This window comes from Oryx dammah, unplaced genomic scaffold (genome assembly GCF_014754425.2).
Source record: "Oryx dammah isolate SB20612 unplaced genomic scaffold, SCBI_Odam_1.1 HiC_scaffold_18, whole genome shotgun sequence".
Taxonomy (NCBI): Eukaryota; Metazoa; Chordata; class Mammalia; order Artiodactyla; family Bovidae; genus Oryx; species Oryx dammah.
This window is the reverse complement of record NW_024070202.1, coordinates 45,289,895-45,308,815: the sequence shown is the minus strand read 5'-3', so window position 1 is coordinate 45,308,815 and position 18,921 is coordinate 45,289,895. Positions and strand designations below refer to the sequence as shown.

The window sequence follows — 18,921 nt, the reverse complement described above, 5'->3', positions numbered from 1 at the left end:
TGTTGACCCATAGCTATCTACTTGTTTAAACTGATAAAATGTATAGGCATTTAAGTTCAAATATATTGTAAAAGATCTACATTTTTACTCCCCTTCCCTACATATTATGTTTTTTATGCCATTTTTTTTACATCTTCATGTTTATCCCTCTACTGTTTATTGTAGTTATGGTTGCTTTTATAATTTTTTTGTTGTTTTTTAATCTATTTCCTATCTTATTTAAGTGATCTTCAGTACTCACTATACATTTCCTTTGTTGTTGATTCTTGCTTCTTTTCCCTTTAGAGAAGACCCTTCAACATTTATTTTAGGATAGGTTTAGTATTGCTAAATTATTTTAGTTTTTGCTTCTCTAAGAAATTCTTTATCTTTTCTTCTGGTCAAAGTTATAATCTTGCCAGGAAGAGTGTTCTAGGTGACAGATTTTCCCCTTTCAGGACTTCAAATATATCATACCACTCCCTTCTGACATGAAAAGTTTCTGCAGAGAAATCAGCTAATAGCCTTATGGGTTTTCCCTCGTGTATGACTCTGTTTTCCTCTTGCTGCCTTTAGAATTCTTTCTTTATCTTTAAATTTTGCCTTTTTTTATTATATGTCTTAGTGTGATTCTGTTTGGGTTCATCTTGTTTAGGACCCTCTGTGCTTCCTGCACCTGGATAATTTTCCTTCCTGTCTCCTTCTTTGGGTTTGGACAATTTTCAGCCATAATTTCTTCAAAAACATTTTTGATCCTCTTTCCCTCTTCTCCTTCTGGAACCCCTATCATGCATATGTAGGAATGTTTTGTATTACCCCATAGATCTTATATGTTGCTTTCATTTTTTCATTTGTTTTTCTGTCTGCTGTTCTGATTGGGTAATTTCCATTATTCTATTTATACGTTCTTCTGTATCATTTGCTTGATTAATTATTCCTTGCTTCTAGAAGGTTTTTTGTCTCAGAAACTGAATTATCTATTTTTGATTGGGTCCTCTCTCTAGTTTCCAATTACATGTTAAAATGATCTGCGTTTATATTGCTGGTCTTCCTTAATTTAGTTGGCATTTTTATTACCAACTCTGGCTCACTGTCTTATAGACTCTGTTTCATTGTTTATTTTTTCAGGAGTTTTCTCTTGCTCTTTCAATTGGGAGTAGTTACTCTGCATTTCATTTTCTTAACTTTCATTGTCTTTATGAATTTAGGTGAAATAGTTATCTGTAATGGCCCTGAAAGGGTGTTTTTTTGTGAGTGCACCAGTGTCTTTAGCATGAGACTGAATTTGATTTGTATGCCAGCCACATCTTTCCTCAGGGTATGCTGACCTCTATCACCTTGATAGGGGGTGTGGTTGATGTTGGAAGAGCTAGAGCCTGTGCAGGGTGTGAGATGAACTCCTCTCTGCTCCATAACGGTTGGAGTTCTGTCAGGGCTTGGGTCTGCTTTCCAGTTGCTGGAGGGGAAAAGCTGCAGTTTGGGCTCCAGCTGGCTCTGTTCCCTTTCAGTTCAGTTCAGTTCAGTTCAGTCGCTCAGTCGTGTCTGACTCTTTGCGACCCCATGAATCACAGCACGCCAGGCCTCCCTGTCCATCACCAACTCCCGGAGTTCACTCAAACTCACGTCCATCGAGTCAGTGATGCCATCCAGCCATCTCATCCTCTGTCGTCCCCTTCTCCTCCTGCCCCCAATCCTTCCCAGCATCAGAGTCTTTTCCAATGAGTCAACTCTTTGCATGAGGTGGCCAAAGTACTGGAGTTTCAGCTTTAGCATCATTCCTTCCAAAGAAATCCCAGCACTGATCTCCTTCAGAATGGACTGGTTGGATCTCCTTGCAGTCCAAGGGACTCTCAAGAGTCTTCTCCAACACCACAGTTCAAAAGCATCAATTCTTTGGCCCTCAGCCTTCTTCACAGTCCAACTCTCACATCCATACATGACCACAGGAAAACTGTATCTTTCTCCTGACACTGAGGCCTTTGGCCCAAAGGAGAGTGCTGAAGTAAGTAAGGCTCTTGGGCTTACAGAAGTCTGATGTGCTGCCTGTGTTGGTATCTGCCACTCTACTCAGACACAGCCCAAGTTTGCATCCTTTACCCTGTTTTCATTTCCTAGATCTAGTGCAAGGTTGTGGCATGGAGTTGGCAGAGCCAGAGCATTTGCTCAGCTGGGACAAGGGCCAGAGCTTGTGGTTTCAGAAATTGAAGCGGTTGAACTGCTGTCAGAGGTCTGGGCTGCTTCTGGGGTGCCGTGTAAGTGCCAACAGTGACTGCTGCCAGTTGGACCATACCCCAGACCCCCAAGCCTTTCCTTTGTCCCTAGATCTAGTCTTCCCCCAGGACCTGTCTGCTAGAGATCTAGCACCAATCTGTGGCGTGGAATGGCCGGGGCTGCAGCATTTTTTTGGCCGGAAGCCAGTCTCAGGGGCTCCAGTAGCTGCTCTGCCATCAGAGGTCTGTACTGCTTCCTTGGTGCTACCAGAACAAGTTGACTGCCCCACCCAAACCACGTCCCAGGCTACAGGGCTGCTCCTCTGTCCCTATATCAAGTTTTCTCCCAGGACCGGTCAGCTCTAGATGCCATGCCTAGCTGTGTTGCAGAGTGAACAGGGCTGGGTAGTCACCCAACTTGGACTGGGGATCACAGTGAGGTGGCAGCCACTAGTCCAGAGCACTCTCTGCCCTATCTGTTGGCAAGCTAGCACCCTCCTACTCCTGGCGAGTGGAGTCTAGGCTTCTGCAGCCCTTCTGTCTGTCCCAGCCATTCTCCCAGCACCCAAGGGAACTTGGGTACTCCTGCATGTAGGACCCCAGTACCTGTATACCTAGTCTGTGGCCCCCTCCTCAGGGTGAGATTCCACCCGTGCAGTCCTTCCTTTCCTCTTAGACCCCCTCCCAGAGGTATAGATCCCAACTGATGCCTATTTTTTCCCATCCTACCTGGTTACATGACCGCCTTTCTTACAGCCTTGGTTGTGTGGGAGTTCTGCTAGTTTCCACTTAGTTTTACATGAGAATTGTTTCACACATAGATGTATTTTTAATGTGTTTATAGGGTAGGGGTAAGTTCTACATCCTCTTACTCTGTCACATTGAATCTCAGGTTAACTTTTTAAACTGTATTTCAATGAATTTAATTAACAGAGACACCATTCTGCATAATGGAAATGTTTGTAATGGAAATATATATAAAGAATCGAAAAGTTCCCATTTTATCTCAAAACAGAATAAGCATCTCTGCCTTTTTTTAATAAAACTACCAGCTCCTGCCCAGAAACACTGACTGATTAGAACTATGAAACATCAACTGGTATTTTCCTCGAGTTTATCTTTACTCATTATCCATAGACAGATCATCCTCTTCTTTAGTACATTTCAAATAAAATTAACACAGAGAAGCTGACATTTTTGTAATTTCTAAAGCTGTCCTGAAAAATTTTGAAAGCAAATTATCTAAAATGACAGCTGCTTTTATTAATGAAAATAGAAAGTTCTATTTCTAAAATACCTATCTATAATTACCATGGTTACACTTTGTACCTCATTATTTTGTGTACAGTATCTCTGTTAGCATTAAATAACTTTGTTAAGGCAGCCATCTGTGTCACCCATGATGGATGCAAACAGAAATCTGAGTGGCAGATGCCTTTTGGGCATCTTTTTTTTAGACACTATACATTATCCTGAATAATTGTAGCCTTTTCTTCCTGCTGAGGTCTTGCGAAATTTTTTCACCAGTTGGAACCTTAGTTTTGTCCCTGTTCCTGGCAATGTTTCTTGTAACATTCATTGGCTTTCTTCATTTGTGACTGGGCTAAATGTTTGGCCACTACCTCCTTTTCCAGCAATGTATGCCTTTCAAGTTTAGGCAGAATTCCACAGAAAAGTAATTCACATTCAATACCATTTATGTCCTTTAAACAGATCCTTGAATTTGGGCCTCTGCAGCTGTTCTTCTCCCCACTTTGCTCCCTTAGTCACTACTGTTATTTGCTACCAGGATTCCACCTCTCCTGCTTTCTAACACTTCCTTGGCTGTGTACAATCCCCAGGCCTGGTTTTCTTTTCTTTTTTTTTTTTTAACAATCAAGTCAATATATTTTTAATGACAAAATGGTTAGTGTTAACCCTATGTAATATGTGATCAGAAGTAGCTAAAGACCACGGGGTGGTAACTATCAGAAGTAATCCTGGACAGAGGATTACTTACAAAAAGAGCAATTTTCAAAAGAAAAACTGAGCATTTCCTTTGGGAAGTATATTTAATATTTTATTATTAAGCAACTGGGGCAAAAAGGCCTGGTTTTCTAAACTGACAACTTATTATCCTGATAAGCTTATTTCTGTTAGAGATGCTAATAAGGACAGAGTATTAGAAACCTTCCTACCCAGGTGTCATCTGTGTGTCTTAAGAGTGGGGCGGGCTTCTTTCCCTGGCATTCAAGGTGACTGTAATGACACATTTAAGGGTGCATAGATGAACCAATAAGGAACATATTTGGAGTTGGAAGAGCCTCTGGACATTCCTGAAATCCCCAGTGTGTGCCAGCCTACTATTCTGCTGCAAAACAAAGGCTACAAAGGTATTATATATTTGAGTGAACTCCTTATCAGCATTCTATCCCAATTATGTAACTTTTAATTAAAGTACACTTTCAAGATGGGAAGTGACTCCAAAGTGAGTCTTCTCTAAATGATCACCAGTTTCCCCCAATCACTAGACTGAAGAAGATGCATTTAATATACAGATATACATTTGCCTTGAAAAAGCACTCTGGCAGTAGATAATCTTACTGGGGAACATTAATTCCAATTTGTGGCCATGGTAAACCATATTGTTTTCCAGTGTTAGAAATGTGTCCTCTTTAGCTGACTTTTATCCTTTTTAGAAACTGCTTGGCTATTCAGAGTTGGACTAAGTCAAAGGGATAACCTGAGAAAGAAGTAAACTGTTTGAGGTGTATTTACCTGCTCTGTAAATATTGGTTTTCTTTTCCACTGCCATCCCTAATGCCAAGACAACCTTATCTGTGTGCTACAATAGTTCTTGGCCTTTTAGGATGCAGCCTCTTTGAAAATACATATAAAATTTCGCATTTGATTTCAGGACATTCATATACTCCAGGGACCCTCTGTGAGGCTGGCATAGATCTCAGTTTCTGCATTTGTGCTAATGAAGTAGTCTGTAAGTGTTGCTATAATATCACCTTGTTGGTGCACTTGCTTTATAAAAGACGTGTTCCACAGACTCACAGACATAGAAAACAAACTAATGGTAACCAAACAGAAAAAACAGTGGAGGAGGGACAAATTAAGAGTTTGGGACTAGCAGATACACCCCATGTATACAAAATAGATAAGCAACAAGGACCAACTGTATAGCACAGACAACTGTATTCAATATCCTGTAATAAACCATGATGGAAAATAATTTGAAAAGCAATATATATATCTGAATCACTTTTATGCACACCCAAAACAAACCCAACCTTATAAATCAAATATACTTCAATTAAAATTTCAATAAATAAATAAAAATAAATGGCTTGTTTCAGGTTTTAGAAATTTTTTAATGCTTAGAAACCTGCCACCCGCCCCAAAAGATACCCATTTAATTTTATAACGGGTAATGTAATTATTGTGAGAAAGAAATAGTGCCGTACAAATAAAGAATTTGAAACTGATTCCTGATGAGCAAACTCCTTAAAATATAAGAAGTTTCTGATATTCAGTTATTAAGTCATCTGTGATGAGTTCTGTCACTAACAGAAGACTCAGGTAACTCTATCTATATTCTAGTCAGCTCACATACATACAGTACATCCTTATATGGCAGCGGGCAGGCTGTTGTGTAGTGTGTGTGAAGGGGGAATTTGCTTTTTCTCAAAGCACTGCTAATGTGGGATTCCACTGAGAGACAACACAGTTCTGCTAAGGACATCTATCTAGGTCAAGGGTGTATGCATTCCCTTTATAATGCCAATTCAGTTTGAAACTAAAATAGATTTATTTTCCAATCTTTTCTGAATATTTCCAGTAATTACTGTAAAAAACAAAACATGTATTTTTACATTTGTTTCTAAAGGAAATTTATTCTAGATATCCTATAGAAGTATTTTACCTACAATGTTTCTTTTATAAATTTAACGAACATCATGTGAATAAAATTGCATACACATAATATAACTTTTACAAAGATTTTAAATTGGAAATATGCACAAATATAGATACATTTGCAGGTAAATTATTGGCATTGTTTGAGGGCAAGTGCTAAGTGAATGTTTTAGTCATAATTTTTTTTTTACAGCAGGACTGTATACTTTTGGAGTATTTACAGTAACTTCTCCCAAATCAAGTCTTCAAATTCAGTATTCTCCAAAAACAAATAAGCCTTGCTCACCATTCATTCAAATACTGGCTTCTGGACTTCCTCATCCCTAAAGTAAATAAAGAAATCTCTGAAAGGACTAACGTTTAGGATTTAATTTCATGGTCTCTCTTTCAGATGTGACCCTGGATTTTCTGGCCCAGCTTGTGAGATGGCATCCCAGACATTCCCAATGTTTATTTCTGAAAGCTTTGGCAGTTCCAGGCTCTCATCTTACCATAATTTTTACTCTATCCGTGGTGCTGAAGTCAGCTTTGGCTGTGGTGTCTTGGCCAGTGGTAAGGCCCTGGTTTTCAACAAAGATGGGAGGCGTCAGTTAATCACATCTTTCCTTGACAGCTCACAATCCAGGTGAGTTAAAGCAGAATGAAATATATACAGAAATAAGATAGCAAAGATTGAATTCATATCTATTAATTTTCTTTTTTTGTTGTTACTTATATATATATATATATATATGTATCTCTTCTGATTTTCAGTCAAGATGAGAGGAAGCTTATAGTTTATATAGGGTTAATTTGCCCTAATTTTTAATAAATTAAAAGGCTCACTATGATTTTAAGATACTAATGACTGACTAGATTTTTTTCAAATATAAAATGTTAGCATCAAAACTGTTCTTAAGTCAAGGGCTAGTTAATTATTTATGTTGTTTTATTTATTTGGCAGCTTGCAGAAGCTGATTAGATTTACCCTATATCTTCCCTTCCCCCAGTGATTAATAATGTAGCAAGAGAATGATTGATTGACATTTTAAGTGTATGTATGCAAGTATGTAGTATACAAATAAGTGTAAACATATGGTTATATTTGTATAAATAGATGTCTGTAAAATGCATGTATTGACCTTGTCTTCTACATATATTCATATATATCTTAGTGAAATTGCTTACATTTTATAGAAGAGGGATGAATGGAAACCTACAGCTTTTGAGTAGTTTGTTGAAATTGGTTCAAAATTCTTTAAAAGCCACAATGAATGTCTTAATATTTATGCACACTAATTATAGACAGTTCATATCTAGGTTTCTCCAGTTCACATTGAGGCTGGGAAGCAAGTCTGTTCTGAGCACGTGCAAAGCCCCTGACCAACCTGGTGAAGGTGTTTTATTACATTATTCTTATGATAATGGGATAACTTGGAAACTCTTGGAACATTATTCATATCTCAACTATCATGAGCCCAGGTATGTTGGAAAGCATTTGGAAAAATGGGAGGATGATATTGCCTTCCTGAGGAAATCTTTGTTCAAGTGGTATAAAAGCCTAGATACTTTTGCATTGAGAGATGGTAGGGATAAAGATTGATGCCTCTTGCAATGAAAAACTAGCAAGCTACATTCTTGTAATCTGTTTGCCCTGCTGACTTCTGGTAATTCGAAAAAATTTATTCTCATATTCTGAAATGTGTATCTAAGGGAAATATGTTTTTACATCTAGGAAAGAAAAAAATAATTAACACTTTTTTCCCTTTTAAACTATAGTACAAACTATTAGATAAGATTTTAATATAGTATTAAATTATAAATGCTGTTGACAAATATTTGTCAGCAATATATGATAAATTATAATAAATCATATGAGATAATAACTCATAAAATCTTATGATTGATTTTTTTAAATTTGCATGTAACATAATTGAGTTATAAGTACAAAGATATTTTTCTAGCATTTATAGCAAACCTGGCAAAGATGGAATGGAGGCTTTATTTAAAGCCCTTTCTTCAGGCCACTTCTATTTTTCTTTGGCTTATATATTTCACAGTCTACAGTCACAATTGTGAGATTTAAGTTTTACTTGAAGCAGAGCCATCTTTGACTAGTGATAATCACCATTTGTGATACAATTTCAGATATGTCCAAAGAATCACCTCCTTTTCTAGAACACTTTTTGATCTGCTGACTGCAATTCCTTTAAAATAGCAGAAAAGGAAGATGGGAAAGTTAAAATAGCACTAGAGTAGGTATCCCTGTGGCTTATATCCACTGTCAAATATAAAGAGCTAATAAAGTTTGCCTTCCTGTAAGTACATACATGTTGAACATGGAAAGATGTGAGAAAGAGTTGAGACTTTGGGCACTGAAGTGTGCACTGGCATCATAGCAAAAAAAAGGGGGCAATGATGATTTTATATACTTTGAAGTTTTGCCTAGAGCTATCCCTATATTTAAGTATTTGCAAATACATGAGAACTTTTATTGATATTTTCATTAGAAAATGAAGTAGCATGTAATAGTGATAGTATTTAACAACTATCATGAGTAGTAAATATTATATGTTATAAAATTTAAGAATGCACCAAATGTGTTGAATCTATTCCCTCTAGGGGTAGGCACAAGACTAAACTCAATGTTCTCACTCAGTAGAGACATATGAATCCTAAAGAAACATTTTGTAGACTCTCCATAATAAGCATTAAAAGAAAATCTAGCAAAACTCAAGGTGATAATAAAAAATAATGAAAGCGTGAAGAAAATATCATTGTCCTAAGTTAAATTGGCCTAAAATACATTTTTTTCTAACAAAGATAGACAGTTTCAAATTCAGTAATCAATCTGAGGCATGAAATTTAATTAATCTTTGTTGATATGAAAAATAATTATAGATTTAATGTGCTATTGCAAAGGTACGTTTAATCTTGCCTGCCATTTGACAGGAACATTTTTCTTCTAAGCAGAATCAAGGTGGCTTTTCAACACTAGGTATGTGCACAGCTTGAAAGATTAAGATCAGAGTGGAGATTTTTTTTAAATGGAGAATATGGTAGTGATACCAAGAATACTTTCATTTTATATATATTGCCTCTGTCCAAGAGACTCTTCCTTCCTCTTATATAAATATTAATAAAGGGTAACATAGCAGAAGTAGAATTTGATATATTCTAGACACTAAATTACATTTTATATGATAAATAATACAAACCATGTAAACTTGCCATAAGACAGTTAATTATATCTTCATGCCTTCAGCCATTTGCTGAGTTTTCTTCAGTATAAATGGCTATCTGTAATTGCTGTGAATTTCATATTGTCCCTTTCTGCCATGATTGTTAGAAAATGAAGTGTGATCCCTATTAGATATGCTAGTTGGCTAACTACTGTTATTCCTAGCTGATTTCTAATAATTTGCTTACCTGTAGTTCTCTCAATAAATGAAGAGTTCTGCTTGTTATTTATATTTATAAAAGTTAAAGTCTGTATATATCTAAGTTAATCTTTTAACTCTAACTGATTAGACTGTCTTGTAAACTAGTTGGCATTCTTATTAATATAAAACTTTATGTTATTGGTGGAACTTATATTATTCTAGATTTTTCTTAATTATGGGGCTTGTTCTTTTATTCTAAAATTATAAACTCTAACAATATTTTATTTTTGTCTTGATTATTGATTATAAGAAATCCGTGAACTTAGTACATATCCAAAAAAGGAATCTTGAAACAAAAAGTTGACTTAAATTCCTGGGTTTTCATCTAGGAATAGTCAGATCAAATGGTTCCATAGCTTTACTAGCCAGTTACTGGAATAGGTATAGAGTAGGAAAAACAGAGACTCCCACCCTACCTGAAGATATAATGTAGCGATAAAGAACACAGACTCTAGAGCCATGTTCCCTAGATCCATACCCTGGCATTGTCACTTAAAAGCTGCTTAACCTAAAAGAAAATCTTTAAACTCATTTTGCCTTTGTGTTTGAATCTCTATCAGAGTATACTGATAATATGTACTTATTCTATGCAGAAAGAATTTATTAAGTCCTTTTTATATACCAGATACTAGATTCTAGGTGCCAAGATAAAATAGTGAAAAACAGAACTTTGACTTAAGGATAGTATTATCCCAGTTTCACAGATGAAGATATTGAAGCGCATAGAGGTTAAATACCTTCCCTGCAGCTGCAAAGTTGTCAACCATTAGGTGCCAAGAGTCTGATTACAGACTCACAGTCTTAACATCTCTGCTGATGAAAATATCGGTCACTTCAATTACTGTTATCACACACATATACACTTTATTTTCTTTAAAATTTCCTGAGAAATTCTACTTCTCATTTGTTAATTTTTAACATTGTGTATAGTTTCATCAGAGAGAATAATACCTGCTTTTAAAATTATTAATATAAAAATTATAATTTTGTAATAACAATGCTAATACAATAACATTATTAAATTAATGTATGATATTTTTATTGTTAAGCCAGTTTGAATATAGTTTGATTGTTTTATTTCTTTGCTATGTTGATATAAATAATATTTAATTATTTAATAAATATTTAGAAATAATAAAGTGAGGATTACTGAAATAAATTAAATTTTATTCTTTAATAAACTCACATTGGTTAAAATATTAACAAATTATGTACTTAAAAATAATAAACTTATGGTAACTATGTCTTTTTAGCCTAAGAAATGCTTTTTAGTTTATAATTCTATATTTAAACATTGATTTATCCTATTTAAAAAGTCTGTTTACTCACATTTCAAAAAGTCCTACCACTTTTTTACTGTTTATATCATCAATGATTGTAATCAGGTTATTCCACCCCATATTTTCATGAACAGATTATTTAAAGAAAAAATAGACTTTATTTTAAATAAGTTTCAGTACATAAAAATTATATTTTCAAGATGTGATTTAATGCTTCTTTGTGTAATAACTAAAAGATGAACATAATACAAATATGAAAATCAATCTAATTTTTCAGTAAATCCAGACTTAGACTTTGAAGTTTTTAAATAATTTTTTTCTAAGTTATCCAACTAGTTACCTGCCTTAGGGAGTTTTTCTTTGCTCAGTAGGAAAAAGATTCAGTTCTTTCAGTGTGTGTTAACACAGACAACTCTCCTGGTGTTTAATTGTACATTGATGGAGATAAATGTTCCATTTGCCATTTGCTTCGCATCTCACCTTGTGTATGGATGTGAGCAGCATGGTACTGTGATTTATGGAGCTTTCAAGCAGATGTCATTGCAGTGGCAATTAATGTATGATTCCTGCTGCTGTGTACAATGATTGCTCCTGGAAATTAGATATTATTCTTAATTTTCTTACCCATTTGTCAGATACAGGTTTGTTGTCATAGCCACCATGACAGAGCAAGTGACCTCGCACACTATGCTAAACTCATGGGAATGAGAAAGTGCCATGGTTCCTGCCACTCCAAAACTATAATGTGTGTAACAAGCTGCCAATAGTCTTTACCGGACTTAGGCAAATCTTGCCACATTGACAGCTGTATTTTATTGGGTTACTGTCTCTGAGAACAACTGAGTGAAAGGAGTCATATTTTTGGATGTAAAGAAGACTTTGTTGCAGTCAGACAAGAAACTGGAAAATCTCAAAAATGTTTGTCATAGTGGGGGAATTATTTTTTCAAATATTATACTTCAGAAAACAAGATCCTGCTATAAATATTTGTATTTTAAGACACCAAAATAATCCAAATTTTTACTTCTGTTTTCTGCTTTAGAATAATCTCCGTGGAATTACCAGATGATGCAAGACAGTTTGGAATTCAGTTCAGATGGTGGCAACCATACCATTCTTCCCAGGGAGAGGATGTATGGGCTATTGATGAGATTATCATGACATCTGTACTTTTCAACAGCATTAGTCTTGACTTCAGCAATCTTGTGGAGGTCACTCAGTCTCTGGGATTCTACCTTGGAAATGTTCAGCCATACTGTGGCCATGACTGGACCCTTTGGTAAGGATTTCATCTTTGTTCTTGTTGTTACATTTTGCATTCAGGATTGAAACACAAAGATGACCTTCCAATCCATCTAGCACTTAGTCTTTTGTATTAATTGAACATGAACCATTTGAAAAGTCATTATTATGTCTATAAGTAAGTTATCTTGGGAAAGAAGACTGAAAACAAAATAGTGATAGATTTAAAGATGAATCTTACTGTGTTTATTAATCTTGAATTTTTACTTTCCCACCATTACACATAAAAACCCTCTTCACCAAGTGTTAATATCTAAAGTGACTAACATATTCTCCCTTCAAGGTGGTCCATCATGATCACAGTGAAAACTGAAATCACTTTAATGACTATTTTAATCAAATTTCTCATGAGATGTTTTATTTTCATGCTGTCTTACATAAAGTCCAAGAAGTTTTTCCATCCCTGATTTGTTTACTAAGATCTCCTTTCTTTTAAAATTAATTTATTTTAATTGGAGGCTAATTACTTTTATCAAGATTGGACCAGTGACTTGTATAGCTAATGTCAGTGGAGTTTCAAGGTTGTAGAATCTCTTAGTCAAGATACCTTTCATTCTTAGATTTGTTTCTCCCTATGATCATATGCAAACTTAATTATACATTAAGTGGTAAATGAATAATTTAAGACTGTGATTAGTACTTCAGAAACATCGGTAGGATGACACAATAGTGATTAACTAGAGTCAGGAGGTGGCCACTTTAGATATCTAGGAGGAGGCTATGCTTGGGTAATTCAGAAAGTGGATACAATGCATTCCACCAATTGGGAAGTAAAAGAACGGGAAGTTCCAGGCACTTGAAGACCTGAAAGAAGAGCATTCAGCTACAGGAACCTTTGTAGTGCAAAGACGCCATAGCATGAGCGACTATGGCATGTTCAAAAATCAGGAAGTGATTCATGGGGTCGCAAAGAGTCGGACACGACTGAGTGACTGAACTGAACTGAACTGAACTGATGCCAGTGGTGCTGGAGCCTCAGGGATGAGGGAGCAAATGTCAGAAATGGAAGTCAAGAGATGTGCAGAAGCCCGATCAGGTAGGAGTTTCTAGGCTTAGAGATGCTACATTAAAACTCAGGTCTGTAAAATCTCAAAACTCACAGCCTTCATCATTGTGCGTACTACCCCTCTCTGGGTTCCCTTAGAACTATAAGCATGATTGAAGAATAATTTTCTGAGTCTTTTACTTTCTCTTGAGTCATGGTCAGACCAATTTAATTTCTCCAGATGAATCTCACCAAAAGCTATTCACTGCAATTGTCTCCAGAGAGCAAATCATAAATGACCCATCAGTGACCTTATCATAATTAGAGGTAAATTTTACACACCATTGCACATAAAATTACCTTTGATGGGAACTGTGCATGGACAGTCACATCTCACACAGCAGGCTGAAATTCTAGCATCAAAATGACAGCTAATGGAATGGAAGTACAGCTGATCACTTTTGCTGTGAGCACTGTCCAACTAGATAAAATGAAATTTCTATATGACAAAATATAAAAGGTTATATTCTGTATTTTCTAGTTGATAGCCTCAGATGCTTGTTTTTGTGCGTGTTCTTTCTTAGTCCCAGAGTCTTCAAAGAAAATAAAGGGGTGAAGCAAATAAGATACAAAGATGTAAAGCAAAATGAGAGTTCTTGGTCTTTTATGATTCTGAAATTTTAAATTGACCTGAATTAACCACCATTCAAATTGATCTTATATCATAAACTGTATCCTCCAAGTTTGTTTAGCAGTTTTTCTTTCCAGCACTTTTAATACAACAAAGAATCATATCATGAATGCAAGTCCTGTATCATGTTTATTTTTTCATAAATAGTTCACATCTGCTCAAATAAACTCCAAAGTTGCTGAGCATTTTAATTTAACACTTGGGTTGAATGCATGATAACAGCAGTTTAATTTCTGTGCTTTGATCAAAACCCTAAGAACAATATTCTTTCACACAAGCCTGATGAATATTCTTAACCCACCACTGCTTTAATTGGTGGAGATACATTTACTTTGTGAAAGTACAATCACAGTAATTATAGAAAGCCATAAGAAAATATAAATAATTGTACAATCCCCATGGGCACCTTGAGCAACACCATAGGAGTTTTATTAACAGCCACATGTGAGCAATCAGATTTGACTTTCTGATCTTCTCTGAAACGAAAAGGAGTTGTCCTGGTTATGAAACAACAGAGAGTATACTCTGGTGGTGATAATGAGACTAGAGAAACACATTAACCGCTTTAATAAGGACATGAAAAATGCTCTCTACTCATTAAAATGAAACAACATGGAAGGTTTCAAACTGTTCCCATTTTCTTAGCCAGTGAATCAGAATAAAGCCTCTTTTAATGACACCGTTTTCTCTCTGCTGCTGTTGAGGAATATATTGTCCAAGTTCAGTGTGAACTCATTTTAGTGATGTTTTTCAGAAAGACTTATTACAATATTAAAATTCAAATGATGATATTGACCAACTATTTATCGTAACTCCCTAGTCCTAAAACAAGTTGTTTTTTTTTTTTTCTTTTTTAATGTAAAACCTTTGGAGCATGTTATCTTATTAAGTAAAAATTTTTTGAACATGTTCAAATATGTGGCCTCTGGCCTTCAATGACCTTGCTTCTCTCAAGGGAAATTTTGAAATGTATACATGTTTGCCACAAATGACTGGTGTTAAATTAATTATTGTTGGCTTTTCCCAGCTGTGAGTTCATTTGGTTCTCATTTTCTAACTTATGACTTTCCATGGCATGGATTCCTGTTACTGAGAGTGTTCTCCAGGGAAAACCTGGACAATTGCTTTTTCATTAGAAGAACTACAGTCAATATGCTATAAATCACTTTACAGTGTGTCATATTAGAGCATATTTTTCCATGTGGAAATGAATTGCTTTTAATTATTTGTAGTACTTTCCTTTCTTCCATGCATAGTCTCTGAAATCAGAACCTCTGTCTGCTTTATGTTCTAAAGATGGTCTTTGAAGCCCCTTCCATGTACTTTAAGATCACGAAGGGAATTATTTTAATTGATGTTTATTAGAGGTGAATTGACCAATGCTATTAGAGATAATACCAAGGCACATTTACATTCCTCTGTCTTATCTAGTAAACTAGCTTAAGTACACAGGTGGGAAGGAATTGCTGTTTATTATGCAGAGTTTTATTTTTTTTAATGTAGAGTTTTAGTTTCAAAATGTGTAAAACTGTGAGAGGATGGTCATTATAGCATATTAGAATTGGCAGTTGGTTTTAGTAGATGACATAAAGAGTTTTCCAGACAACCAAAGACTAAAGGAGTTCAGCACAACTAGATGGGCTTTACAAGCAATGTGTTAAAGGAGTGTCTTCAAGCTGAAACAAAATGGCTCTAACTGATAACAGGAAAACATGTAATAGAATAAATCTCACTGGTAAAAGTAAATATATAGTTAAATTCAAAACACTCTCATGTTGTAGCGTTTGCATGCTTGCTAAGTCATTTCAGTTGTGTCCAACTCTTTGTGACAACTATGGACCATAGCCCACCAGGCTCCTCTGTTCATGGGATTCTCTAGGCAAGAATACTGGAGTGCGTTGCCATGCCTTCCTCCACGGGATCTTCCTGATCCAAGGATCAAACCTGTGTCTCTTATGTCTCCTGCATTGGAGAGTTGGTTCTTTCCTGGGAAGCCTTGTGTTGTAGTGGTGGTAGGTAAATCACTTATAAATCTAGTATAAAGGTTAGAAGACAAAAGTAGTAAAAATAATTATAATTATAATAATTTGTTAATGAAAAGATTAAAAATATGTAAATTATGACCCCAAAACATGAAACATAGTGGGGGAAGTTAAAAATGTAGAGATTTAGTATTCATTTGACTTAAGTTGTTATCAACTTAAAATAAACAGTTATATATATAAGATATTTTATATAAACCTCATGGTAACTGCAAAGTAAAAACCTGGAATAGATACACAAAAGATAAAGAGAATGGAACCTAAGCATATCACTATAGAAAATCATCAAATCGTGAAGAAAAAGAGCAAGAGAAGAAAGGAAGAAATGTATTACAAAATTACAAAAGAAAGAATTTACAACCAGAAAACAATTAACACAATGACAATAGTAAGTTTTACTAAGTCCAAACTTTTCAAGAATTATTTTGAATGAAATGGACTGAATTCTCCAATCAAAAGCCAGAGTGGCTGAATGGATTAAAAGAAACAAGACCCAACTATATACTGCCTCCAAGAGTCTCACTTCAGCTTTAAGATAGCACACGAACTCAAAGGGATGGGAAAAGATATTCCATACAAACAGAAGCCAGAAGAAAGCAGGAGTAGCTATACTTATATCAGACAAAATAGACTTAAAGCAGACTCTAATAAATTCTTGCCTTGAGAACCCCATGAACAGTATGAAAAGGCAAAATAATAGGATACTTAATGAGGAACTCCCCAGGTCAGTAGGTGCCCAGTATGCTACTGGAGATCATCACTGACTCGATGGACGTGAGTCTGAGTGAACTCCAGGAGTTGGTGATGGACAGGGAGGCCTGGCGTGCTGCAATTCATGGGGTTGCAGGGAGTCAGACACGACTGAGCGACTGAACTGAACTGAATAAAAGATAAAGATAGATGTTACATAATGATAAAGTTACTAGCCCAATAAGACTATAAAACATTTGTAAATATTTATGCATCCCAACATAGGAGCACCTAAATATATGAAGCAAATATGAACAGACATGAAGGGAAAAATCAACAGCTGCTGAGTTGGCAACTGGATGGGGAAGGTAATGGCAACCCACTCCAGTACTCTTGCTGGGAAGGTCCCATGGATGGAGGAGCCTGGTAGGCTGCAGTCCACGGGATCGCTAGGAGTTGGACACAACTGAGCAACTTCACTTTCACTTTTCACTTTCATGCATTGGAGAAGGAAATGGCAACCCACTCCAGTATTCTTGCCTGGAGAATCCCAGGGATGGGAGAGCCGGGTTGACTGCCATCTGTGGTGTCGCACAGAGTCGGACACGACTGAAGCAATTTAGCAGCATACAAGAATAGGAATGGACTCAGTTCTTTACTTTCAATATTGGATTCATGTAGAATATCAGTAAGAAAACATTGAACTTAAAAGACAAGTTAGACTAGATAGATTTGACAGACATTTATGAAACATTGCTTCCAAAAGTAGAAGACTGCATATTCTTCTCAAGTGCACATGTTACATTCTCCAGGTTAGAGCATATATTAGGCCACAAAACAAGTCCTAACAAATTTAAGAAGTTTGAAGTCATGTCAAGCAATTTTTCCAACCACAATGGTATGAAACTAGAAATCAATTACAAGAAGTAAACTGGAAAATCCACAAACATGAAAATTAAACAATGTGCTACTGAACAGTGGGTTGAAATATTAAAGAATGTCTTGAGACAAATGAAAATGGGAATACAGCATAACAAAACATATGGAATGGGAATTCCCTGGTGGTCAATTGCTTAGGAATCCACACTATCAAGGGCCCAGGTTCAGTCCCTGGTTGGAGAACTAAGATTGTGCAAGCCTTGCAACATGGCAAAAAGAAAAAGAGAGGGATGGATCCAAAGCAGTTCTAAGAGAGAAGTTCATAGTAATAAAAGACTACATTAAGAAATAAGAAAGATGTCAAATAAACCTAGCTTTGTACTTCAAGGAACTAGATAAGGAAGGACAAAATAATTTCAAAGTTAATAGAAGGAAAGAAATAACAAAGATCAGAGTTGTAATAAATGCAACAGAGACTAAAAAGATAATAGAAAAGATCAGTGAATCTAAGAGGTGGTTTTCTGGAAAAAAAAAAAAAAAACCTGAATAGACAAATTTTTAACTAGACTTACCAAGAAAAGAGAGAAGGCTCAAATAAAATCAGACATGAAAAAGGAAACATAACAACTACAGAACAGTAAAGAATCATAAGACGCTATTAAGGACAATTATATGCCAACAAATTGAACAATCTAGAAGAAATGGAAGAATTCCTTGAAACATACAACCTACCAAGACTGCATCATGATGAAATAAAAAATCTGAGCAGACTGATTACTAGTAAGGAGACTGAATTAGTAATCAAAAACCTCCCAGAAAACAAAAGCCTAGGAGCAGAAGACTTCACTGGTATCTAATTCTTAGACATTCTCTAATTAATGCAAATTCTTCTTAAACTTCTCCAAAAAGTAAAAAAGAAAAGAATATTTCCAAACCCATTTTATAAGGCTAGCACAACTCTGACTGTAAAACTAAGAAAGAATGTAATGAGAAAAGAAAATTACAGGCTAAAATTTTTAATAAATATAGATGCAAAAATTCTCAGTAAAATATTAGCAAATCTAATCTAATAACACATTAAAAGTATATATATCATAATCAAGTTGGATTTATTCCTGGGATAAAGGTGAGTCCACATATGAAAATCAATCAAGTGATACAACACATTAACAAAATGAAAGATAAAAATCATATGACCATCTCAATAGATGAAAAAAAAATTTGTCAATATTCAACATCCATTTTTAATTAAAAACCAAAAAAAACCTCTCAACAAAGTAGGAACAAAGGGAACATGCTGCTCTGCTGTGCTTAGTTATTCAGTCTTGTCTGACTTGATGCAACCCCAAGGACTGTGGCTGGCCAAACTCCTCTGTCCATGGGGATTCTCCAGGCAAGAATATTGGAGTGGGTTGTCATGCCCTCCTCCAGAGAATTTTCCCAACCCAGGGATCTAACCCAGGTCTCCAACACCACAGGCAGATTGTTTACCTGCTGAGCTACCAGGTCTTACTGTTCAGTCTCTCAGTCATATCTGA

General features: G+C 35.6%; 1 protein-coding gene across 1 annotated transcript in view; it reads left to right on the top strand.

Annotated features, from left to right (window-relative positions):
* Positions 1–18,921, top strand: part of RELN (reelin) — a 557,548-nt gene that overhangs the window by 368,996 nt on the left and 169,631 nt on the right. The window contains exons 18-20 of the mRNA XM_040260785.1: positions 6,484–6,717; positions 7,392–7,553; positions 11,837–12,073. Of these exons, the coding sequence (XP_040116719.1) occupies positions 6,484–6,717; positions 7,392–7,553; positions 11,837–12,073 (633 nt within the window). The remainder of the gene's footprint in view (positions 1–6,483; positions 6,718–7,391; positions 7,554–11,836; positions 12,074–18,921) is intronic.